Genomic DNA, 27,350 nt, shown 5'->3' with positions numbered 1-27,350 from the left:
TATATTAATTTTTTTTTATTAAAGTATCAAAACAAACTTGAGAATAGAAAACAAACTGCTTTTAATGCATTTTAAGGGTTCTCCTGAATAAAGTATACTTTTAGAAAACTCATGCAACATACTGTCCCTGTCTAGCTGTTTAAACACTTTTCTTGGGCACAGTCAAATGAACTTGAGTACCATCATTTCGAGAGTAGCGTGCAAGAGCACGCATGCACACACACACATACAAAAGCAGTAGAAAGCAGCTATGACTGCACATATAAAGAAATAAAAATAGATTATCTTCTGACAATAGTAGTGGTACCATATTAACATTTGGCATGCTAAGTAAATAACATCAAGCAACAAAAGCATGACGCCTGCGTCACCAGTGATATGGTTAAAAGCAACCATACAAATTCCCTAAGGGAGACACATGAATTCTGTCATTGTATTCTAGTCTCTGTGGTAACACTTTATAACAGTATAGGAGGCAAACAGTTTTGTCTGCTGGCATTTGATGCGCGAGAGGCAAAGCCAAGGTGTACAATACCAAGATGATGCCTTGGTTTTGTATTTCCACATTACAGAAGTCAAATACCAATGAACACCATTTGACAAGTTTATTGTAACGCACTTCATGTATACCTGTTGTCTGATAAACAGCTGGCCCAATTCCCTGTGGAAGTTGCCCTCTAAGCCAGAGAAGTTGCAGCAGAGGCTCCATACTTTGCCTACAGAACATGAACAGAACTCTCACTGAAGTCAATGGAAGCTCTTTCCAACACAGAGAAGCATAATGGCTTCTCAGGACAGAATAAGGCCAAGTATGTAACCTTTGTAATACATTCACTTTTCAGATACATGAAGTACATATCTTTTAAAACATGATACAGGACATTACAATATATCCAGACCTTAGGAAAATGTACTAAGTAGTTCTGTTGCAGAATATAACAGTCTTATAAGGATTGGGTATGATATCGGATAGACTCATCTGAGACTTGCAGGGTAAGAAGCTTATGGCTGAGGTATCTTTAAGTTGAACCTTTAGAACAAAAACACAACTTCAACACTGCGTAACTGGTGTAAAATACTGTGTACTCTAAGCTCTGTTCCTATTGTTTGCTTTGGTTAAATTGTGACATTGAACAGCTAAGACACCACTGATGGAGGTACAGAATTTTGGAAGGTATAGTGTCTGCACCCAGTCATTCAAGATGCTCAGTGCCTCATCTGTGGAAAAGATGAAGGATAAGTGTTTTCAACAGTGGTGTCTCAAATACAACTGGTGAAGTTTAGGAATATATAATATTAAACACCAAGAGATACAAGTAAAAAGACAGCACAACACTTGTGTTTTCAGTTTTATCTTGCTCACAGTATTTATTAACTCTACTCATTAAGATATTAATGATAAATAAGGTTACTATTTTCTTTTACAAAAAATTGTAAGGATATATTTTATAGGATTAAACAATCTGAGAATTTCACAGAAACATCAGAATTTAAACACTCATAGCTCCAACTGTTTTGTCCAGCAGCTCTTTTACCAGTTCAAAAATACCTAAGGTTAGTATTTAATAAAAAATAAAACCAATTATTCACTACACCAAAACTCTTGCTTTCTTTAGAATCTAAGTAACACTTTTGATTGACTGTAGTTGCCACTCAAATGTAAAATAAAGTAGCTGCAGCCATAACTTTTCCCTCTGAATCACCTGGCAAAAGGAATTCTGACCAGGATGGAACAAGTTTTGCCAGGCTCTTACGCCTGTAAGAGCTATATGCATAAGCAGACACAATGAAGTCCATGGAACATCTTCTGTGAGTGAGGGTTAATAGCATGAATTAAGGCTTGTAGGATTAGATCCTAGATATTTTTTTATTTTTTTTTAAGTTTTCATGATCCATGAACTTGGGATTCAGTCCTGCAACTCAGGCAAAACCTGTATTGATATCCCTCCATAGTTAATTTCCTGCTTCCAGCGGGTCCAATTCACCAAGTCACCAAGTGGTGGTACAAGCTGCTCTTCAACAATTCAAGGGAAAATTGTAGTCCCCAAAGGATAGTAGGTGGGGTTCCAGCTCATAAAATACAAGCTTAGCTACATGGATATTTTGCAAGAAATATTTCTTTGTCACACCTACTAGACTCTCCAAATTCAGTCTCTGAGATGAGTCATAGAAAAAACCCACACAAGTGTTGTGGAAAAAAAAAAAAGACAAAGCTTAGTTGGAACTAAAGGCTTTTTGTGTAGTTTGTGTGTTAGGTTAGAATGCAACATTACATATCAATATATTTTGCCAGAAACCATCCTTCTGGAAACTTCAAAACTTTAAAAATACTCTCAGTCTGATTTCCCAACCAGCAACAAGGAAAAGTAGTGTCCATCCAGCACAGCTGTCTGTACCATGGTGCATCATCAGAAGTCATAGTGTTCTAGCACAAACATTGTGAGTGCAGATACTGTATACTAGCAGAGAGCTAAAACTTCTGAAGCTGTTGTCTGTAACTCCTAGGAACAGCAAGTAGACAGGTGCAAAACCTATATTTGAGGCAGAAGGCTCTTCAGTTTGGTTGAGACCACATCTTCCAAGGGAAAGAATCAATGATAACCCAAAATGACTCTTTCCATTTAAGAAAGCAATCTGCCCTTCCTAATGGCTCTTGACTAATAGAATCCTACACATTCTGTCAGATCCTCCATGGATTCTGGTAGTTGTTAAAAACACTATAAATATTCCCATGTTTGCTGTATCACTTAACCTTGTAATGTGCCTTCTTTGATCTGTTGAATAAAAAGATTCCTTTCATCTTCAGGTGTCCTTCCATTTTGTGCCCGAACTATACAAGTGGGCCTGTGAAGGTTTAGCATGTATATCAAATGCTGCTTCTCATTCTTTAGCTCTTCAATCTGGGCTTTTAATTCTGCATTGATAGTTTCCAGCTTTTCTGATTCCTAGTCAAAGGATAGACACAACTATTAGACTGAGTGCTTCAAATAGTTAATTGCAATGTTTATCTAATAGTTGCAGTCTTTTATTAGTGGGAAAGCATATGACTAGCAGAGAAAGAAATCACATGTCCTTAGTGTCCCATAAAGATGAAACTATACATTCACCAATCAATAAGAGCCTAAACCCCAGACTGACAGTTACCTTTCCTTTTTAGAGAAACATAATGGGAGTTGAAAAGCCCAATTCAGACTTTCATTCACTTACAATGACAAGTATCCAAAGCATTATTATTATCTTCTGCAAAATTACTCTGAACTTTTGGGGTCAAAAGTTGACCCAAAATTATCTATGTTTCTTATTAACTCCCTGAAACATCATGTCACATATCTGTAAACCCATGTTAAGCTAACAATGTAAGGACATAGCTTTTTTTTCCTGCCCCTAGATACAGGAATAAAAGACAGGCCTGCTGCTGCTGTAATATAGTTGTACATCATGGCAGAGTGGGTGCAGACCTGACTAGGGCTTTAGGACGGAGAATTCAGGGGTAAGGTACTATGCCACTCATTTCATAAAGTCGTCAGAAATCACTTGTCGGTGTTTGTAGGCTCTTGGCCTCCACAATGCCTATTATATGAAATGAGGCTTTACTTCTTTTTGTGTTCAGTACATATTCAAATTAATATTATCTCCATAGACAAGATCAGTCACTGAAACAGTAATCTTTCGCTCCTACCATGCTTTCACTTTATGCCAGCTTTAACATATAGCATGTTCATTTTTTTTATATACATCTAATGTTTTGAAGGGTTTACAGAGTTCTGGGTAACATCTTTCTCTATTTCCTACTATGCTGTTTCGATCCTGGCAGGATGGCAGATTAAGAACAATTCAAGCCAGTCACTTACTTTCTGCAAACATTCTGTTTTTTCCTTCTTTTTGTTTCGGCACTTTGCAGCAGCAATTTTATTCCTTTCCCTTCTTCGCTTTTTTCTCTCATCCTCTTCAGGAGAAAACTATCTCATAAAAACAGATACACACAATGCATAAGACATCGTAAATATGCAACCTGATTTTGATAACTTCCGCATTTTTAAAAGCAGCATGGGTAGTGTTGTCAGTGCTCACATCACAAGTTACATAATGTTATTCTGACCTTGCTTACCATACAGTAAAATGGTAGTAACTCCATTAGAATTGTCAATAAAAACCTGACTGGAGTTTGGATGGATGTAATCCATGTGATGGCTCATTTTAGATCAATGGTACCCAAAAACTTGCCAAGTGTCTCCCCAGACTGACTCCACACCTCCATTTCCCAAGGAAGAGAAGGAGCAAGGGACACGGGGGGCAAAGTGGAGGATGCTTCATGAGGCAGTGAGAGTGCAGAGGAGTAAGGGCAGCACCAAAAAGGGGATATTAACACACTCGTTCAGGCTTTGCTTTGTTTCCTGTGGAGGCTCAGACCAAGGTGCAGCTATTTCCCTAACTTAAGCTGTTTCTCCACTTCATAAGGGAAATGCTTTTGATGGAGGCTATAATCTTAAAGTAAAAGCCTAGTGTGGACACAGTAGCCCACACGGGTCCTACTGGACTGTCCTCAGTGAAATAAAATTTCAGAAGTGACTTATTCCAAGTTCAGCCACAAGCAGGCAGGGAAACCAGATTAGCGCTTGCTCTGATCACTGGAAAACATCATCCACAGACCATAATAAAAAATAAAATATCTAACTATAAGCCTCAATGGAAATGAGAAATACCAGAGGATTTCCCAGAAGCACTTAACAGAAAACCAAGCAGCAGGCTTAAAGGATCAGTACAGTGGAGAGAGTTGTCTGTAGCTGACATAATTACTGGTCTTGTGATGAAACTTTATTAGAGAATTAATCATTCACACTGAAATGCTATATAAAAAGCCATACCTCTGTTTTCATGATTGATGTTTCAATTGGTCTTTCAGAAACTGTAACTGTGTCCAATGTAGAAGACATCCTGTGGGACTGACGCTTATTCTGAATGGCAAACCTCAGTTCCTCTTTCACCAGTGGGGTTAAATTTGTGAAATCATCAAACCCCAGTGACCCTGCAGGGGACAAAGTGGGAACAATTGCCGAGGCGCTGACTTCTAATGCAGATACCTGGCCTGAGTGTTGGACCATCATTTTGCTGAAAGGTAAAAAGAGATAATAATAATAATAATCTTTCAACAGCTTTAGAAAGGCAAATAATATCTCCTAGAGGTATATTTCATACTGTGAATACTACTGTATTTCTTGCACTGCTTCAGTTCCCATTCCCCATCTACCCTAATCTCTCACTAGAGACAAGCAGTTAAGAAATTGGTCTCTAGTAAAAACTTCTACTTCACGTTAACTTAAAGTTAGTATTTAAAAATAATAATAGTATTAGCACATCACATTTTCTAGGCCTTTCTGAATCTTAATATTGAAAAAAGTTGTGTGTGTGTATGTATACTCTGACATTTTAAACAGATAATGTGTGGCAAATGAGAATTGAGTGAGTAGGAAGAGAAAGATAATAAGGAACAAAAATCAGAAAGCAAAGAAATATTTTATTATTTAGAGCACAAAAGGTGCTTAAGAGCATCTCCATCCTCAGAGCTATACCACCACAGATTCCATCTTCAAATGGATAGAGCATACCTTTATCTCAGCTATATTTAGGTAAAGCTCAACAAGTTCTACTAGAAGCTGAAGTCTGCTAACCAAAACAGGATCTGTCACAAAATTATCATGGTCAGTTTTACGAGGAGTTGTAGATCTGGTTACAAACTGCTGAAAACCGGTGAACAATAAGAGCTGGCAGAAAAACCGAAGTCTATACATGCTCTGGGGCTTCAAAGCACAGGCTGAGTTGGAGGGATTGAGTCATGAAAAACGTGAAGCCATTTGTTTCATTACTTTTCTCTTGTAAAACCTGAAACTCTCTTCATGTGCCCTAAACACAAGGTTTGAAATTCTTAAATATTTATGGTCAGATCTTCTGCTGACACAAAACAGCGTGCCTGAAGAGACTTCAGGCGAATTATGCAAATGGACACCCCATGGAGGAATCTAATTTCTAGTAGCTTTCCTAAGAAAATGAACCTGCCCAACAGTGCTCTCTACTTTCCTCTTTTTATTAATTCTTGTGATTTTTTTAGCCAATTTTTGAGGGAGAGAGGCCCCCTATGTGCTTTGTGAAAATTTCTGACCCCACTGAGGGAGAGAGAGGCAAACTCAGCAACCATCCATCCAAACATCCTGGGCAACCTAGCTAGCCGATGCACACAGCTCCACACAACACAAACCACCTCTCACTGACAAGTGAGATAAGAGATCTGGAAGAAAGCAGAGCACTTTTTGTGCATGGCTCAAGGGACAAAAGGTGCAAATCCATTAGAAAACAGATTGTATTTCTTCCCTTATTCATAAAGTGACTTGAGTTAAATTGGATTTTACCACATTGGTTTTCCAGCTTGCTTTGGTGTATAGGTTTTGGTGGTTTTTGGTAGCTGTATGGATAATTACAGTGTTATCTACTCTTGATTAGAACTGTAATAATTATAGCAAAGTCAATTATAATTAACTTAGTGCAGGTAAGCAAATAGTTGCCTCAGGGTAGCAGTGTGGGTAAGTTAAATTTCCACATGGTCAACCCAGAAGTGCACAGTTCCTTGTACACTACTTCTGTAACCCAGCAAGAAATGTTTGGAGTCACATGACTTCACAAGATGATAGATTTTGCTCAGAGATATCTAAAAATACACTGTAAATCCACATTGGTGCAAATGAGCAAGGTAAATATAAAAATTAGAGGGCAGTGAATTGCCAGTTGGTAGAAAATACTATGTCCAGCTGCAGAGTCTTCCTCAATTCTTCCTCACTCAGTCACCACCAAAGAGACGAACATTTCCCACAGTCTGGGGGTGAAATCCTGAACCCACTGAAATCAAGAGGACTTCTTCTGTTGACCTCAATGGGGCCAGGATTTCACCCATAGTTATTAAAGATGAGGAAATTATTTGGAACAATTTGTTATTCAGAAAGACCTTGGGAAATTTATGTAATTCTCTTCAGAAAGCCCCTGCTCATGAGTCACATTTAAAGTACTGATACGGTTTAATCCTATAATCTCAGAAAGCTAGCAGTTACTCTTTTCCAACAAGTCAGAAACAGCCCTATAATTTCCAGCTGAAGTCCTCCCAGCATTATTTACCATTTAGCGACATTCAACCATTCAACTCATTTAAATAGGCTAATTCCAGATGACACCAAGCCCCTCACTGCTAGCAGAAATTTCAGCTATTTTCACTGAATCAGTCTCCCTGGCTGCCAGCAATAGCTTGATTCAACAAATTCTGTATAATTCAATCAAACCAAGAGTCTTAAATTAACAGCAAAACTGTTTTTCCAGCCTACAAAATAATTAATTGAGTTAATGATTTTCAAGCTCTGGTGGTTTATTCAATTATTTTTCAGTTTAGGTGAACTTTTAATTGAGGTCAGCAGCAGCACCAGAGAAAACCAAGAATGTTTGTGCCTGAGAAATTGTGTTAATTGTGGATTTCTACTAGTCTAATAAGTATACCAACAAAACCCTACTATAATGTCTTCAGGTACTCTCACCCATCTGTCACTAATCTACAAAAGAAAAAAGAAAAAAGTGGTAGAGTGCCCACAGGGAGGGGGAAGCACAGAGGGGGAAGTGTCCTTGACCGTAGAAACTTGCTGCTTCCCTGCCTGAACAGCTCACTGACCTTCCAGACATCCTGAAAGGCATCTCTATTTACTCAGACTTTAGGGAAGGAAGGGCCTACCAGGGGGCTGGGGCTCGTCTAAGGATTTCTGCCATGAGCAGAGTCCCATTTTGCACAGCTGTTTGCCACTGGTTTGCTTTCCTGGGGCCAGGCTTCTGGACAGTGTCTAGTAGGGTAGGCTTCCAGTCTGCCACTGGGATCATTAGGAGTCATCATGATACAAATAACAGAAATAACCAGCCTTATGTCAATGTTACTCAGTAACCTGAATAGAGTCCCTTTTCATAACAACAAGGTAGATGTTTTCCAATTTCTGGGGAACCAATCTGCTCTTGGAAACATTTTACAAGAAGGAAAACCAGATTTTGCTATTTAAAAAAAATGCAACAAATTGCCTTCCCTTTTTCCTAATTTTTGTACAAATTATACCTCTGTCTATAAACCATCAATAACACTATCTCATTTTCTCTGGGTTTGTCAAAGCCGTAGGAATAAGAATATCAGGGCTTAAAGCCTGGTTACCTCTGAGCCTTTCAGATACTCTGAAATCTCTGTTTACTTTGTTAGACCATGCACATGGACCTGGGCTCCAGGCTGCTTTGAGTACTTCTGAAGTTACTGACATTGAAGGTGCTGAACATTTCCCAGACCTGCACCATAAAGGCACAGCTTGTCCCCAGTGTGAGTTAATGCTTCATTACTTTAGCCTTAGTTTTGGAGTTCTCCAAAGAGAACAGCTTTTCTATTAATGGTACCCTCCTAATTCAAGTAAATTCAAACAACTTTATTCATTTGTTCTCCCCCTACTTTTTGTTTGTTCTTTTGCTGGTCGTTCTTTCCATCTACAGTGAACTTTTACATCTCAACTGCTCATATTTTAATTTCAGGACACACTTCCCAGCTGTGCATTTTTTATTATTTAAGGGTATTCGTGTTTAATATTAAAATTGAAAGTGACTACTTTCAGTCTTTTCTTTTTTGCTTAACTGTAGATGGCTGACTGTGCCTCTTGGTTTTATTTCTTCACATGAATTCCTTTTCCTCTGGTGCTGATGCAATAAACCCCGATAACCATTGAGGTTAATCTTAAACAGCATTAAGAGCAATTACAGTTCACAACCTCTGTGCACGCTGGTTGACCTTAAGCTTTCTGACATCCCACATCATTCCTGAACCATTTTCTGCTGCCCTCCAGCTTCTCAAACGCTACTACTAGGAGGAAAATCGATTTCCAACAGGAAACCCGTTCTCTGAAACAAGTTTGCTGTTGTGTCACGCCTGACTCGATTAGGCAACAGTTTAGCAACCGATCTTCTTCATGTCAGGACACGGCGACAGAAAGGAAAGTGAATGCCGCTGGCTCACACCGAGAGCTCGCACTCGCGCTGTGTGGGTGTATGTATCTATAGCCCTGAGATAACACCGCTGGCGGCAGCGCGGGGTCACCCACCGCCTGGGCAGTCTCACCCCAGCTGCTCAGCCCCCGCCGACCCGCCGGGGTCGCGGTGCCGCCGCGGCTCCTGCACCGCCCGGCGGGGACGCGCCGCGCTCCGGCATCCCCGCGGCCCCGGGGCCGGGCCGTCCCTCCGCCGAGGCCGCCACCGCGCGGTGCCGAGCGGCGCTGCCGGCCCGGGGAGAGCCGGGGCTCGGCGGGCTCCCTCCCGCCGCTCACATCTGGCGGCAGCCCGGGCAGGGGGTTCCCCCGGTGCGAGCGCCGGCAGGGAGCCGCCACCGGCGGGCGAGAGCTCCGGCGGAGGCTCGGCGGAGCCGAGGGCTCTCCCGGGGCTCGGGGGAGGCGGCGGCACCGCCGCAGCCGACTTCGCTCCGGCGACGAAACTTTTCCCGGCCGCGGCCCGCGGCACCCCCGGCGGGCATCTCCCCTCGGCGGGACAGCCTCCCGCGGGGCTCAGCCCCTCGCCCCGCCGGCACCCAGGGTCTCGGCGTCTCCCCTCCCGCTCCCACCTACCTTCCTCCAGCTGCTGCTGCTGTTGTCCCGGCCGGAGGGAAGGGGCTCCGCGCCCGTCCCGCAGCGCTGCCGTCCCGGTGGCCGTCCCCTCTCCTCCGCTGCCTCCTCCGGGAGAGCAGCTCCCGCCGCTCCCCGCTCCTCTGCCTCTCGCCTCGGTTGCATCACCCCCCTTATATAGCCGAGCAGGCAGCGCTGGTATTTACTCTGGCGGCGAGTCCCGGGCTGATGTCATGCTATTAATAGCCTCCCCGAAAGAGAGGGAGGAGGGAAGCGGAGCCCGCGGCGGTGATGCAAGGCTTCCCCGCCGGCACGGCACGGCACGGCACGGCGCGGCACTGTTCGCTCGGCTCGGCTCGGCACGGCATGGCACGGAGCGGAGCGGACCCAGCCGTGCCGGGCGGCATCGCTGGTCCCCCACCGAGGAGCATCCATCAGCACTCGGACAGACCCCGTCCTCGTTCCCTCTTTCCTTTCCCCCTCCTTTTTTTTTTTTTTTTTTTTGAAATTAAGGCTCCCGAGGTTTCTTTCTCCCAGCCTTTTTGCTACTGAGAATAAATCAAAGTCCCTCTCACGACAAAAAAAAAAAAAAAAAAAAAAAAAAGAAGGGGGGGGTGTGAAAAAAGAAAAAGAAAAGTAGAGATTGCGTAGTTTTCTAAAGAACTTAAAAGTGTGATCTTACTCTACAGGAAAAAATTGTTTAACGTCCCCCTCCACTCCCGTCCGTCCCCCTCCTCCTCCCCCCGCCCTGCGCTGCTTTAGATGACAGCTAAAAGTTCTTTTTAAATGAAGAGGAAGGCTTCAGTTTTTACTCTGAGGAGGAAAGACCCGTTTAATGAAATGATAGAAAGCTAAAAATAATTTTTTTTTAACTTTTCTTCAAACACAACAGCGCACAATTTCCTTACGATTTCAGGGAAAACCAGAGAGTTCCTACAGGAGAGAGGGAAATATGGTGGTGGCTGTAGTGAAGGGGGTTTTGTTTAGTTCTTTTTTTTGTTTCTGTATCTTCCTGGTTTGTTAAGCGACAGAAATTGCCTTCTAACAGCCCCCAAAGTGTTAGAAAATAAAATGTGTCAAAAAAGTATTTAGCCAGGAGAGACACAGAAGGCTTACAAAGAGAGATGTACAGTGTTATCCAGTATGATAATATTCCATATGCAATACATACAAACTTGTCACTAAGACAGTCTTCAGGTCTCTGTACTAGGCAAGGAAAGATCAGGACATTTCATGCCTGAGGGTATTCTAACCAAACCAATATAAAATGTACACCCTGGTCAAGTGCTCCAACTGGTTAATTGATTTCATAATGTCCAATGTGGCTGTATTTTGATGGTAGGTGATATCTCTCGGGTGGTATGTTCTGGGATATATTAATTGCTTGGAGCATTTTGTCAAGGATCTCAATTTCTAAGACTTGTTTGAAAGTCCCTCTGTGTCTCCCCTCTCTGTGCATGTGGTTGCCTGGGTATATGTGTATATACATAAATGTACACATTGGCCACACAGACAGGAGTAGTAATCTTAGCGTTTTAAATGTCCCAGTGCTAGCATCCACTTTGCATACCTAACACTCCTTTTTTTTACATTTAATTAACAATCTGGTGGGGAAGAGGAAGAATCTGGAGTAGTGACGTGGGCTTTCCTCCTGTGGAAGGTGCGGTGGCTCCCTGTTCTCGAACAATGCAGTGCACTTTGCAGAGGGCAGGAGTGAGCTCCTCTGACCTACCTGGCAGCTCTCTGTTTACAGCTCATGCAAGCTGCAAGCTTTTCTTGTTCACTCACCTATAGATAAATCATTCTCAGCTCTTTCAAAACATGTTTATTGCCTTATCTTTATTAATCTAGGTAAATCAATGTCAAGTATAATGCCAAGCAAAAACTTTGCTCTTCAGAAAGGTCTAGAGCAAGCTTTACATTTCAGCTCAGTGCAGCCTGTGAAGTTCTTTTTACTTCAGAGGCATAATTTTATAATTCATGCTGTGTTCAAGAACAGCTGGCATCATTTTCCTCAAGCCTAGAAGAAAAAAAATCCCTCTCAAGCAGAGGCCAAATGTGGAAAATTTCTTTCCAAAAGATAATTGGTTGGGAAGTCCTGAGCATGAAGTTATTGTGGAAACATGTTAGCAACATCAGTTTTAGTGGCTATGAACAGGTGCCTGCTGTAATTCTGACAGAGATTTAGCAACTGTGCATCCTTATTTAGCTAGCTGTACCAGAAGTGGGAATTTATTTAACATATTTTCAGCTAAGCAGAGCAATGTCACAGAATAATGAAGGGCGATAAAAAGCAGCTCCCTCCCTTAATGTGGGCAGAAGCACCTTGGAAATCCAAGTGTTATTATCCTGTTGTTAAGAGTCACTGGCATCTACTCAACAGTCACAACACTTTACCAAGTAGGCAGATGATTATTTTGTTTTGAAATCATACTATATTATACAAAACTAAAGCCAAGAGATTTGTTTGCTATACAGTGCTGCTTCACCACTGCTGGTACTATTATTGCCCATAAGCAACAGCCAGTACTAAAAACTGACAGCAAGCCAGTTGCATTCATTCTTGAACTACTCCTGAAGTGAGCCAGCTCCTCCCTGCAAAGCAAACAGAGAGACTGTTCCTGTGCACATTTAAGATTAGGCCACTGAAACATGTTCTGGCTTGAAATTCTTCAGTGAAAAAAGAAAATGAAACCACAGTGAAAAAGAAACCCAGTTCCACTGTGCAGCATAGGTTTTATCCTATTGCCCTTTAAAACCAAAGCTAACTTGAGCTCAGTAAAGACACAGGATCACCCTCCAGTTTAAAAAAAATATTAAATTAATAGTTAAGACTATCAGGAAGTTAAAATAAAACCCAGTACAGCCACTAGATGCTCTGATGTTCATTGCCAGTTTCATTTTCTATTTCATAAAATATCTTTCATTTGTCTTCCTCTGAACATTTATTTACCGGTCATTTTCCATTTCATTTCTCTTTCATCACAAACTTTGGGGACAGTCCCCCTGAAACAGCACGCATTTCACAGAGGTGACAGTCACGCCATTATTTCCACTTTCCCTTAAGCCATGTACAGCAGCTTATAACCCAAAGACAAAACATGTTGGGTCCTTCTCCCTCTGCAGAGGTGTTAGACTGAGTACCATCCCATGGCGTGGTCCTTGCAGCCCTTCAGGAGTCTCCAGTGTAAAGAATTCTTTCCTTTACCTTTTCCTGACCAAATCCTGCTTCCACATCCCTTGACACTGCTTCATATGCTGTGGGTATTTGCTTAAAACAAAAATCGGGCTGTCTCCTTGCTAAACAGAGCTATAGACATCATTGTAAAGAGGGACAGACTCCCATACTTACAGCAAAAGCTTTCTGCTGTCTCCTGTCCTAACATTTATGCAACTGTAGGACATCAGTCAGAGTAACAAAATTAAAATCCCCATTTTCCATCCAGATCCTATGCTGGTTTATGGTCATGCAGTTTTGTTAAACCTGTTTGGTCTGGTGGAGATATAATGAGATGTAAATATTTAAAATGTGTAGTCATATCTTGAGTAAAACCTGTCTCTCTGTGTGCTTTGCAGTTTTAAGTGTATTAAGTTTTTAAATTCCTGTAACCCTGACAGGTCCAATTTTTCCCTGCAAGGCACAGAGAACATATACAAGAACATATATGAGAAAGAGGTTTCCAGTGGTAAGACTGTGGTAAGACTCCCCTGTTCCCCAAAACATGCACTAGTTTTGAGACAATTTTCCCATCTGATTGGACTAACACCAGAGCTGAAACTTGGGACTATTTTTCCAAGATTTATACTGCTACTGCTTGAGCTATGGGAGTAATCTGCAGTATAACTAGCATCAGCCATCTCCAGCCATCCCAGGGCTTTTCAACTGCCGTCTGGGGACCCTTTGGGCATCTGTGGGCTACTTCCAAGAGTTTCTCTAAAAAGTGATTTAAAAAAGCCCCAAGCCTACAGTAGTGAGGATCACATTCACTCTGGAAAGTTTGGATCTCTACAGGGCTATGATGTCCAAAAATTGAAGTGAGTTAAAAAACTTAAGAGTCAGAGGACAGACTCTCACAGAGGCTGTATGGCAAACCCTGCTACCATCTTGCATTTAATACCACCCAAGCGCATGTGTATATGTCTTGTGGAAGGAAATAAGTGCACTATTTTCTTTATTTTATTCTTTTTTTATTCTTACTTCTTTTATTCTTTAACACTGAAGATGAAATTAATTTGTTCCTTGCTTTTCTTTCCTTGGCTTACCTTTCTTTCCTTACTGCCTGTTTCCATTACTACCCCTCTAAATCCATTTATTCTCCATGTATTATCTCCTTTGAATATCCCATTTCCTAGTATCTTTTGTTTTGTTTCAGTAATAACCACCTTTCCCATTTCCTTAAACCAGCAGCTTCTCCTTTTGCCATTTCCCTGTTTCTTCTATTCTCACTTCTCTCTTTTCCCTCCCCGTATCCCTGGATTCCGTCACCCCCCTTTCTGTTCCCTTTTTCCAGCAATTTTTCTCCCATTGGTCCTTCTGCTCCTGCACAGAAGCTTCCTAAGCTTAAATGAGTCATTTTGATTTTATCTTTCACTTTCTGTCATTTTACTTTTTGTTTCTCTGCTAATAAGATGGAGGCACTGGTAACAAAATTACTGGTGGGTGCAACAAGTCATGTATTTCAGTACCATATTCCAGAGCCCAAAAGTACTACGAACTGCAGTGGAACTTTACTAAATTAAATGTTCCACGATATTATACGGAGTGCTTTGGGAGTGCGGGGTGGAGGGACAAGTTATACAAACATCCCTTCTCTCTAGCTGAGAGACAGCCCTGACGCTGGGCCAGTCAAGTATATCTTTAGTTCTCTTTTGCTGAAGCCTTTCAAGGATTTTTTATCAGATGGACTTTGTGCACCAGTATAGAAGCCAGAGAAACACAACAACCTGTAATTACAAGTTCTGATCTCTTTGGATACATCCAAATAGTAACGAACAAGGAAAAGAGATCCCATACATCTAAGAATCACATCTTAAACTGAACTGAATAAAGCAAACTCACTGGTTCCACTGAACAAGTAAAATGATAGGCCAGACATATTAATTGCTTTCAGGCAAGCATAAATTATATCTCTTTTATGGTGCCTTTATAGTACCATGCATTTAATGGCAAGAAAAGCTCTGTCATCACAGGTCCTCCCCTTCAACTCCCACTCCCCATCCTTTCTTTCCACCTTGTAAAAGCATGCCAGATTTTGTTTGAGAGCAGTTAGAAATTCACACTGAACTTCATCAATAGCTCTATGTGTAAAAAAATGATCACCAATTAAAGTACTAAGACTTGATCCAACTTTTATTGAAGTCAGTGGAAAGATTCCCACTGACTTCAATGAGCAATAAGTTTAGCCCCCAGGGACTATGAAAAATCAGCATTTAGTCACACTGCTTCTCAGTGTACAAAACTCTCCTCTTGAAATTACTTGAAAGAAACGCTAGAAATTATTCGCTGATGGTGTATGTTTCTCTTAGGTGGACTAATGTAATTATGGTTTGTATTCTCCTAGTCTTCCAGGTAAGTAAGGAAGGTGAGAGGAAATGAGTGAGAGAATATGTTTATTTTTACTGTGCCGAGTTAGAAATATTTTGGATATATTATGTAATCATCATGCTGCTGCACACAAATATACACATGGACACATACCCCCCACAAAATTACCTGTTCCCATTGACTGCCCTTGGAACTGTGCATATTTAAAGACTTAAATAACATTACCGACACTTCAAACAGTTCTTCTCATCTGCCTGGCAAATATGTAAATTACAATTTGCCATAATAATTACAAATGCATATTTTTAATTATTAAACATTGATTTCTACATAAATACCATTTCAAATAAAAACAGTGAGTAACACAGATTTGCAATCTACAGAAGATTCAAACCCAAGGTGCCACTGCAGCTTTCACTCTGCTTATTGTTTGTCCTCCCACCTACTTCACATGTGCCTTGCCATGAAAGGAACGCATGAATGATCTTAACTTTCAGACTCTTATCTTTCCTAGCTTATTTTTTTGGCTTTAACTGTACAGTAACTTGCCCAGATAATAAGAACAAAGTATAAGTAAAATGAAACCAATAGATCTGCACACGGTTTTAAAATTAGACTGCCTTAATTGCAAACACAGAAGCATTCCCTGAGCCCAAATCCTGACTGCTCTGTGGGCATGGGAGGCTGCTTATGAAGCCACCTCAGCCATGGGGGAAGATGCAGGGTGTCACTGCACCCACCTGGGGTTCCCAAGTGACATCAGTGCAGTGGGGAACACTGCCCACTGTGGGGTAGGGTCCATCTTCTGTCTGGTGACTTCCTGAAGCAAAATGGTTACAGAGAAAGAAAAGTAGACGGCAGGATGCCCCTTGTCCAGGGCATGTCCCTGCTGTAAAGTCAGGCACAACCCAGTTTACTGTCTAACCAGCTCGTAAGTTCATGATAGGACAGCTTGAGTGGGAGAAGTCTAGAGTAAGATTCTCCAGATAGCATGGCCTGTCAGTTTGTGGTTAGATCATTTCTCCTCAGAAAAAGGGGACATGAGTTTCATTCCTCTTAGACAGACGTGAGAATTCAGTTCAGGTCTTTCTCTCCAGACCAAGTGCTCTCGCTGATGGGGTTTTAGTAAGAGACCAGCGCAATCCTGTTCCAAGTTGAGAAGCGAAGTCTGCTGCCATGAATGTCCCAATCACGGTGACACTGAACTCTGCATTGCAGGTTAGATGGTAAGTGGGAGAGATAGGAGCATTCATTTTCACCATGCCCAGCATCCTTCTGTGGAGCTGGGCTTTAGTTCTCTATGCTGGAAACAATAATTCACAAGGCAGATGAGGACAGTGCTGCTCACGGGACTGGGAGTCAGGAAATGAGAGGGCTCCTTATTCACCGTCTTTGTGATTTTGGATAACCTGATGGTCTTCCTTTGGTTCTGTTTCCCAGTCTGTCGAAATGGATAACTGCATCTTACGTTCTAGGGTGAAGGAGCTGAGATTCCCAAATGGAAATCATGGATAAGGCTGGTGTATTTTAATATTATATCTAATTTTAATTAGCACACTAATGGGCCATCAGATCTGGGCCTTTTGTTGATGGATGCTCTCTAGATGCATTATTATCTAGTCTTACTGTTCAATGTGTGTGTCGCAGTAGTATTTAGCAACCCCAGTAAGGATTCTGGGTGTTTTTTTCATAAGAATAATTTTATATTGAGCTCTAAAAAGGATAACAATCCTTCAGCTGTCAAATAGAAGCCCAGATTCAGCACAACAATTAAATACATGGCTGGACAGGCCATGTCCAAAAGCCTCGCCTAACTTAAGAGCTGCTGTTATTGAAAATCTAAAATAGCCTCTCTAAACATTGTAACTTATTCCTGTGGAATTATATTTCTTCTAACACGTTTGGGATAAGATCATCTGGCAAGGTATAATATTGTGGTCTTTTGTCAAGGTCCTTATTTTAGCAGTTTTCTTATGTGTACGGGCTGATCGATTAATTCATTACAGACCTTTGAAGTTCAGTAATTACTGTTATTTTTCAAAAACAACAAAGGTTTAGAATTTGAGTAGATGCTGACTTATTTCCCATAAAGGGAAAGCGTAGTTCAAGCCTATTTAAATGTATCATTTTTTGCCATAACTGAAAGCTGATCAAAGTAAAACGTGCTTTACCATCCCATTGTAAAGAGACAGATGCCTGTCATGTTCTGGAGAGGAAGTTAGTTTCATTGCTAATGCAGAAATATTTCTTGCCCTTGCATAAGCCAAGATGTTCCACATGGTATCAGAAAAATTGTGAAATGTTAAGTCTACTTCAAATGACGTCCATGTTATGGCACAGGAAGGTATCGGGCAGCCCCCAGCCCAGCCTGGCACTTCATTTTGAGTTTATAGCTGTGCCCAGCACTTCAGAAGGAGTTTTGTTCAAGTTGGTACTGCAGGATCAATCCTACAACTTGTTTGGAAACCATAAGTTAGGCTCAGTGTTATGCTTCCTGGCTTTAGTGAGGCTGTATCTGTTAGTACCATTTATACAGTACTTTAACCAGTCAGATAAATCATCAGCTTCGTAGCTGGAGCAGAAACTACAGATATGACAGAGTACCCAAAACCAGCCATGAACTCCCCCCAGATATAGATTGGTGTAAGTGCTTTCATTTCATCACCCAAGGATTTAGCTCAGGGTGATTTAGCTTGGTATTTTTTGTTGATGATTTATTTTGTGTTCAAAGCATCTGTATGGAGCATAGAAAATATGTAACCTAACATTTAAATTTGGCAGGTCTTTTTTTTGCAGGTGATTTGTGCTTTGTGCAAAAGTGGGGTTTTAGGCTCTGAAGTTTTCTCAACAATTTCCTTACTGGTCTGTACAATCTCTTGAACTCAGGCTGTAAATCAGCCATGTGTAAGGCTAAGAGTGCCTGTAGTGAAAAAAGGCTCTCACAGCAAGTGTGATTTGCACACTGTTTTCTTTGCAGTGTGGGGGTTAAACATGTACTCAAGTTGCTGGGGTTTGGTTTACAATTATTACAGGTCATGATAATTTTTATAAAAATAATAATAAATAATATAAAACTCATTTTTCCATGAATGCTCTGTATCCATGCAGATGTCTAATCACCGTAGGTTTCATCACCAACTTGAATATATGTTTAAACACTACACTTTTCCCCTTGTAAAATGCTCATTGTACATATTTTTACAAGAGGTGTTGTAAAAGTAGCATTCCTGACCGCAGCCCGGCTCCTCGGGAGGTCACCGGCACATCCGTGCAGCTTCTCCCCCGTCATGGGTGTTCCTGCCACAGGGTATTGGTAGGACAGAGCCATGAGCCTCCTCCCTGAACTTATTCCTGTAAAATGTGTCACAGGGGAACTTCAGCATCCTTTGGCTTCCTGACATAATCTATTCTTTGAATCTTATTTATTTGTGAATGTGCCTGCCCCAAATGGGCTGCTTACAAATTCTGGGGAGGTTATAGTCACCCTTCTTCTATTACCTAGTTCGAGGCCTATCCTTATCTCTCACGGCACCTGCTGCATATCTTCCAGAGCTCAACAGGGTTATTGGGTGAAATTCAGCAGCCCCAGGAGATGAGATGAAATGAGCTAACAGTCATCAACTATTATCATCATGGTGACTTGTTAGCACCCTGATTACCTACCAGTACAGTCATCACCCATTTTCCTAATCCCCTCTTTGGCTGATAAAAGTAGTCTTTGCCCTCAACTCTTGATCTCAGTTCACTTTGGTCCCAATTCTCCTTTCACTTCCCTGTGTGACTTCATGGACCCCACCTTAGCTGCATTTCATTTGCATTAATGAAAAGGGAGTTGAGCTTTGAGTCCAAATTCTCAACCACCTTTGGCCTAACATCCTTTTACACTTATTTGATAAGACACCTAAATATCTTGCAAGGAAGGAGGGGTAAGTGTTCTTTCATGGCTATCCTTCCTTCTACTATGGCATGGATTATTTTAGACTTTACATGTATATCTCATTCTCACTGCAGTCTGTGAGGCCACATTTCCATCGATGTAAGCATTAAACCAGTGGCAGGGTTAGAGCAGGCCCTAATTATATTACAGTTTAATAGGGAAACAGATTATGTCAAGTGGGAGGTCAGTAACGTATTTTTGGAGCACATCTCAAAAGTTCATACAGTACACATCTCTTCCTTTTGCTGGAATATTTATAGTTTGTTTGTTTTAAACTGGAAACATCCTTTCTGTGAGCTTCTCCTGAGAGCCGTTCAGGACAAACATGGTGTGCAGAACCTCAACCACAGCTATCAGCCACAGGGGATCCAGACCCTCCTTTTCAGACTCTCCTGTGATGGATTAGGATGGCAGCTTTAGAGTAGACAAACTATAGTAACCTAAAGAAAGCGAATCCCAAGTTTCTTTAAAGAAAACTCTTGCCCAGAGCTATAAACACACTGGCACCCTGATCTTATGTGTTGCAGTCAGCAACCTTCATGCTCCTGTGTACCTCAAAGTTTCATTTCTGCACAAGTACTGAAATACATCTGCTAGCCAACTAGGGGCCTTCTTCAGGACTACCTCCAATGGGTTCCTGATACTGAATTCTTCTCCAGCGTGTTTCCTGATCATGCCTATCCTATGCAGTGGAAGTGAGCACCTGCACAGGGTAGACATGCCTGCCTTTCAAAACCCAGGTGTGCCTTTTAGGGAACTTGCTTCAAAGAAGTGAGAACAGGGCTCCATTTCTGCTCTAAAGAAATGCTTGTGTAAAATCTTTGAGCAGCCCTGGGAGTGCAGACCAGAAACGGAGTCTGCTCCTGAGCCGGTTGTCCTCTCCATTTTCTGCATGGCCTCAGCAAGGAGCATGGAGGGTGCTCCTCTCATCATCTATAGCCTGGTAGCTCAGACAACCTCCCAAATCAAAAGAAATATGGGATTAAACCTCGCTAGCCAGTGGAACTGAACCTGGCTCTTACATATCCCTACCAAATGCTTAAAGGAAGGAGCACTACCTCATCCTTCCCCCAGCATTTGCAAGAAAGGAGTAATGCCTTGCTAAACTAAAAATAAGAGACCAAAGCACAGGCAGAGATCTCAGGTTTGGGGCTCTCAAAAGGACAGAGGTGCCTCCCTACAGCCCAGGGGTCCCTCATCTCCCACTGGGGAGGCTGAGCTGCCCACTGCACACCTTGGTGGCTGATTTGGGAGCCACTTCAAGGGGCTGACATCTTCCAGCTGAGGATCAAGACATGTAAGACAGGGGACCTAGAAGTCAGGTATTGCTGTGACTAGATTTTGGGCGGCTGAGGTTTTAAGCAGTACTGTGCTGGCTCCTGAGCCTCTTCAGTATCTTTACATCATACAGTAAGGACAGCAGTTATTAACAAGTCATGAGAAAACAATTTGCTGTGACGATCCAAGCACACCACCACCAGGGATAACTCTCTTTTAGAAAGCAGTGGGAAAATGTTTAGACAGGAGAAAGTCTCCACGCCTCCATAATGACTGATTTTGAACTTGTAATCTGAAAGAACTATTGTGTGATCATTTTTATGAGTGATTTAGCAAAGTTCAGTACAACTAGTAAACAAAAAAGCGTATTTCCACCCCAAAGTAAAACATTGTTTTCGTTCAGAGTTTTTCTGGAAACATCAAACTCACGTTGATAGAAAAATGAAATAAATGCTTTAAAAAAAAGGTTCATCTCTTCCTTGAAACAGGTCACCTTATTCTAAAATAACCATATTCATCCCAGCTGATACTCAAAATATTAAAGTAAGGATTTATCTTTCCTAGTAGAAAATACAGCCACCCAGGCAGGTAATTACAGCATTGGAGTGTTTCATTTTGTTAAGCTTGATATAAACTCTTTTTATAAGATACTTTGCCTATGGAATGACAGTAAATCTGTTAACATAAACACCAATGGAATTTTGTTATGTGAATGAGTGGTTACTAGTTTGTTGGGTTGTTGGTTTTTTTTTTTACTCTAAACAAGTGAATGAATTTGGAAATCCTGACCTTGAAACACTTTCACACATGCTTAATTTTAATTGTGCACATAATCCCAGTGAGTCCAGTACTAAACTTATGTTTAAATTTAAGCACACACGTAGGTGTTAGCAGGACTGGGCTTTAATATAACACAAAATCTAACATCTAGGTTTTCAGCATAAAAATTAATACCTTGGTAACTTTAGTTTTCTAAAAGAAGTCATTATATGAAACAAATTATAAAAATGAAGCTGAATCTAACATACATTTAATTGAGAGATATATTATGACATATAATATTTCTAAATATATCTATTACAATACATAATAATTCTAAAAATTACTAAGAGTCATGGGGGGAACATGACACACAACCTCGTGGAAGAAACCCTTAGAGGGAGGGCTACTGAGGGAGGAAAAATCTGGAAAACTCTGTTTCCTCGCAGTATGTCCCCTGGTGCAGGAGCTTCCCATCAGTTAGCAGAACAAAGTCTCAGTATTCATTGACTTCAGTGAGTTTCCTGCAGAGCAAATGTCTCCACAGAGACACTTAACTGCCCTGCACTACCCCATGGGGAAAACCTGGGAGCCCTCCTCAATCAGCTCTTCTCTTTCCAGCCTGCAGATGTGAAAAGGCCAGCTCACCCCCTGCTGAAGCCACCTGTCTTGCCTTCATGCTGACTTAGCCCTTCTCGGCCTGTAAGCACGTGCTGGGGAGCCACTGCCATCCCAACTAGCAGTATTTGCTGTTCATCCATGGGTTTCCCTCAGTATTTCCTAACAGAGCTCTTGTTCCTGGCAGGTCTGCTCGACTTTACTGTGGTGATGGTCTGACATTAACATACACGCTGCCAAATCCCTTGGCAGTCATGGAGGAGGTTGCTTGTGGTCTCCTGGTTGTCCTCTGGTGGGATACGGCAACAGCCCATGCTGCTCCATCCAGACTGAGGGAAGACAATGCCTCTGGGGCCTCATCCAGGTAAGAACTGGGATTAAATTATTTTCATTGCTGTTGGCATGGGCATGCACTCCCAGTTCTGTTTTCTGCTGCTAATTCAGAGTAACATGTTATCAGTTACCACCAAGATAGCTATTTTTATTATAGAAATATTGGGCCTTGTTAGAAAATATAAATACTCTGACAACTCAAAAAATTGGTATCAGCTGGCTTTTCTCTAATTCAGAAAACAAGCTAAATCTCGATGGATCTGTTTACTTTTATTTGCTTTCTAAAATCGTAATGATTTTCTATAGTGAATAACTGTCTATGAACGTTTTGTTTTGGGAGCTCAGCTTGAAAAACGAGCTAACAGAAAAACCCAACCAACCAGTAAGGGCAAGCAGTACTCACAAGATTTTATCAGTTATTTCCAGCAAATGCCCCTCAGTGCCTATTTTGCTCTGCTATTTTAAGTTAATTTCCAAAGCATCACCAAGGAACAAAGGTTAAATACTTGGAATTTGCACAGGTTGTATGTCACCACAGAATGCTAAATAAATGTTACAATTAAACGGTAGCTGCTCCAAGAAGGAAAGAGTTGGGGGGCACAGGGTGCAGCTGTCCTGAGAGTCATTATAATAAGAAAATTCCTCTGGAGCCAAGTGGGAAAGCAGGAGGTGGAAGGACCATTGGAGAGGTACTGCTTTCAAGACCACTTCTTTAGGGTACTCCAGCTAGGTGTGGAGCTGAGCAGGACTATTTTACAAACATCTCTCTTATGTATTACTCTAAGGAGTAACACAATATACACCTGTAGTACAGGAACCTGCTCTGGTAATAATGGAGTACATTTTAGCAACCTGATCTGAGGGTTGAACTTTGGTAGTTAGGGATATTGGTAATTAAACCCAGTGAAAATAGATGTAAATCCAATGGTACAGCACGCTACAGAGGCGAATACTCGTAGTTATAAAACTACAGTCCTGGATGAGCTTATAGCTAATCAGATTAAATGTAAGTGTTAAATTGTGCTATGGGAACTTATTTCTGTTGATGGAGCCTGGATTGTTCTGTTTGTGTTTGGGTTGGGTTCTGCTGGGTGATTTTATCAACATGATAAATACATTCATGCTGGTTATTGTAGTAGCAGTTGCCATCCACAGCTGTCTCCTAGTAAGTAAAAGGTGGACAAACCGAAGGAAGCAGATCTAGAGTCTGCCCGTGGTCATGCAGCATGAAAACCATAGCAGAGAAAACAGAACATTTCCCAAGTCTTAACTCCCCTGGCAAATGGGGATTGCTGTCAATACAAGGTGCTGTGGCAAACCTTTCCTCCTCCAGCCTTCCTCAGCCATAAGCAACTTTTTTACCAGTTTTGGTCCTCATCCAGCTCTGAGAGTCAGTGACAATAATTCAACCATGCCAATGGCTGGTCTCAAGTTTTTCTCGTGAAATAAAGAATGGGGGGTGATGCGGAATTCTTTTCTGAATTCTTCGATTATGTCTCCTGGAAAACAAGCTTTGTGCTAGCAGTTCTGCTATCAGCACACATTTTCTGTATTTGACCCTCTTTCTCACTTGTATTACTGTGGTATTTTATAGGAAAGTTGTTAACTGGTTATTTACAGTCCTAGTACTCTAGCAAATTGTAGTTAGTTTGCGTTGACATTTCAGAATTAGATTTCTACCTTCGTGGCTAATCCTACAAAAAATTACGTGTCCTCAGCTCTTCAGAAACTAGTGCTCTGGGTGCTCAGTACATTACTGAATAAGGCCTTATCAGAAGGATATCCAGCTGAAGTTGTCAAACTTCTAAATAGAAAGTGTCCCAGTTTCATTCAAAAGCTACTTGTAAACAAACAAACAAAAAAAAAACTCAGAAAAAATTAACCTGTTTCTCAACTAACTTAAAATCCTGAGAAGTCAGTAATTTCTAAAAATTTTGGGGAACACTTGAAACAAGTCATCACTACTAAGATTTTGTTTTATTTTTATAGCTTTTTCTTACGGCTTACACATTTTGTAGCTACCTTTTCTGATACTCATTCACAACATATTCATTGTAATTCTTCTCTCTACCATTATCACTAGCCTGCAGATAGATATTTTTATTACAGAGAAAAGATATCTCATCCTGGCATCAGCACCCAATTTTGCCTTATCAGTTTTCTTCTTCTGTGGTATTCACATACACACAGTTCAAAATATTTGTGAGACGACTTCATATTTTTTTTGTTGTTGTTTCATTTTGATCTTGTTTTCCTGGCTGAGAGGACGTGTGTCACTTGCGTTTTGAAATGAACTCTGGTAAATACAGCCACTTCTTGAAAAGATCACTCCTCTCATTTGAGCACGACTTTGCCATAAATATGCAAGTGGGAAGAAAACTATGAAGACTTCTTGTGCAAACTACCCACGGGCTCAGCCTTCTCCCCGTTACGGCACAGTGCTGCTTCTGGATCCTTCTGCACAGAGCACACGACCTACCTCACAGCCGTACATGACACCGAGTGCCAAAGAAGGATAATTGTATTATAAGACTTTTTAATTCCCCAACTTACTTCAGCTGTTATCAGCAGCTGGTTACTTCAGCTAGCTGATATGCCTCAGTGTCTTGTAAACATTCGCTCTAGTATTGTGCATTACTCATAGTTGGAAAATCACTTTGACTCCTGTAACATAATTATGTTAATGTCAAATGAGTCACAGGGAAACAGAAAACTTGTATCAGAGCTGCACCTTAAGTGCCAGTTTCTGAATGCTCCTGTTGGCATGATAGAAGTAGGTTAGGGGATTTAGGGGGAAAAACAACTTTCATTTAAGGAGTGATGTGAAATTATGATAATGACTCATAAAGAAGCTTGCGTGACAATCAAATTCAGATTCACTGAAACATTAATTGGTAAGAGAATAGCCTGCCTGATTATTTATAAGAGCGAGAATGAAAAATACTGAATTTTTAAAGAATTACTTTCCCAGGAAAACTTCACAGGTATCTTTTGCATCTAAACAGCTTTTGACATTCATTATTTAGTTCCAACGGCAGTAAGTGATTTATTTAAACTGACATCTTAATTAGATTACATTTCAGAGTCAATCATCTCCGATGTTTTATTAATTCTACTTCTTTCTTGGCTTAGTTAATGCAAGTGATCATTCAGGAAAAAAAAACCACCAACACCCTTTTAGCTCAATTTTGGATGATACCGCAAAAAGCCAGAGGCACTTCGACAAGCTAAAAGTTCTTGTAACGTTATCTTGTCCTAACTTAAAGCAGCCAAAGGGACAGTAAGAGCAGAATCCATTCCAGAGTTAAAAGACATGGGGACATACATCTGCAACACACTGGCTGTCTCAGGGCTAAGCAGCAGCATTTTTTCCCCTGTAATATAGAGGCAAGTTACTCTGGTATTTGCCTACCAGGATTTTACATGCTCAAACACATATCAATATTCCCACATCAGCCTGATGAGTAAGATATACCATCTGAATGTAGATGGAAGCTTTTTTTTTTCCCTTTTCTTTTTTTCTCTCAGATGGCTGGAGCATCGTTCTTGGAACACAAGAGTTTTAGTACTCTTGACAGATCCTACTGCGCTATTCAATAAAAAGGCTCGAAACGAAACAAAAGGCAAAAGCTGAAATGAAAATACTAACCAGACAATTTAAGTCAGGGGAAAAAAAACAACACCCAGGGCAACGTATCAAAAATATTTGTTGATAAGTAACTACATTTATATTAATGTCATATTTTAGAAGCTTAGGAGACAAGACTTACATTTCCCTGGGAGCTGCAACTCCAAGCATTTCCCCTTCATCTGCTGCCTTCTCATCTCATGCCTTTTCTGACTTTCCACTTATCCTAGAAACTCGGTTAATAAATTAAATCTCACATGCCCCATAAGAAACCAACTGTTGTTACTAAATTGAGTGGGAATATAAGGTCATGCCATAGGTGACTAAGTGCACCCTACATTTCCCTGCGAGCCATGATCTAAATATGATGCCACAGCATCATCTCGACCTTATCCTGAGTGAGGGGCTTTATTTCAGAGCACATCCCCCTGCCAAAGATAACCTACTATGGACAACACTGCAGTTCGATGCCCTCAGCTCTCAGCCGAATGAAAATTGGGCGAGTTTTATCACACCGGCCACGTTCACGGCAAAAAACCTTTATTGTCGTTCTCGGCGCTTCTGTGTTTCAGCTAGAAATATACAGAATATACATTAAGGACTCCGTCCCTCGTCAGCGCCGTTTCGTTGGCGCTGGGTACCTGCGGTTCGCTCTACAGCGGCAGCCAGAGGCTGCCCGTGCGATGCTGCTGCCTTGGGGCAGGACCCGGCACTGCCCCCGGCCCGCGCCCCAGCCAGGCCGGCGGGGGGCCCGCACCGGCACCGGCCCGCGGAAAACCGCGCTGCCAGCGCGGCCAGCGGCGGCGGGGATCCGCCGAGTACCAGAGCCCCCCGCCGCGGGCCCGACCCCTGCCCGGGGCACCGCCTTGCCTCCGCGGGCGACACCCGGGCCGGGCCGTGCTGAGGGACGGCACCAGCTCCCGCCCGCCCGCGCCCCCGGGGTCGGCGCCAGCGCCTGGGGCAGGGGTCGGGCCCCGCGGCGGCGGCACCAGCACCGGGGTCCAGAACCGGGCGGAGCGCGGGGGCCCCGCGCCGCCGACCACCCCCCCACCCCCCCCGCCAGCTGCGCCCGTCCGTCAGGGCCGCCCCCCGCCCGGGGGCGGGGCAGGGGGACGCTGCCCCTTTAAGGCAGCGAAGCCCCGCGCGCATTCCAGCGGGCTCCCCCCCCAGCGCTCCGCCCGGCGCGTCATCGTTCCGGGAAGCGGATGGTGTCATCCCGTCCTCCCGTGGCGGTTGCCGGCGGAGGGCGGGGACTTGAAACAAAGGAGTAAAAATAGAAGGCAAGGGAGGGAGCTCGGCGGCCGCGGGCGCGTCAGCACTGCCCTGCCCTGCCCGCCCCGCCCCGCCCCGCCCCGCCCCGCCGGGTCCGGGTCCGGGTCGGGGTCCGGGCCCGGGCCCGGGCCCGGGCCCGGGCCCCGCCCCCCCGCCCCGCGCTGCGCTGCGCCTGCGCACCCCCAGGGTTATTTATAGGCGCTGGCGGCGCTAGGGCTGGTGACGTAACGCGGCGGTTACCGCCTCACGCCTAGCTCGGGCTGCGCGTGCTGCGTCACTTCACGTGCGTGACGGTGTTTACTGCAGGCGCCGGCC

The 27,350-nt window shown here is 42.5% G+C and overlaps 1 protein-coding gene across 1 annotated transcript; it reads right to left on the bottom strand.

Annotated features, from left to right (window-relative positions):
• ATF3 (activating transcription factor 3) lies at positions 1–27,103 on the bottom strand. Its single transcript, XM_080408500.1, has 4 exons — positions 9,669–27,103; positions 4,866–5,109; positions 3,852–3,959; positions 1–2,945 (listed from the first exon to the last, which is right to left on the bottom strand). The coding sequence occupies exons 2-4, from the start codon at positions 5,103–5,105 to the stop codon at positions 2,748–2,750; spliced, it is 546 nt and encodes a 181-aa protein (XP_080264626.1). The 5' UTR covers positions 5,106–5,109; positions 9,669–27,103; the 3' UTR covers positions 1–2,747.
• Between the last annotated feature and the right edge of the window lie 247 nt (positions 27,104–27,350).

The sequence above is a fragment of the Falco punctatus genome, assembly GCF_963210335.1.
Source record: "Falco punctatus genome assembly, chromosome: 12".
Lineage (NCBI taxonomy): Eukaryota > Metazoa > Chordata > Aves > Falconiformes > Falconidae > Falco > Falco punctatus.
Note: the sequence above shows the minus strand (reverse complement) of the source record. Positions and strands in the feature narration are given on the sequence as shown.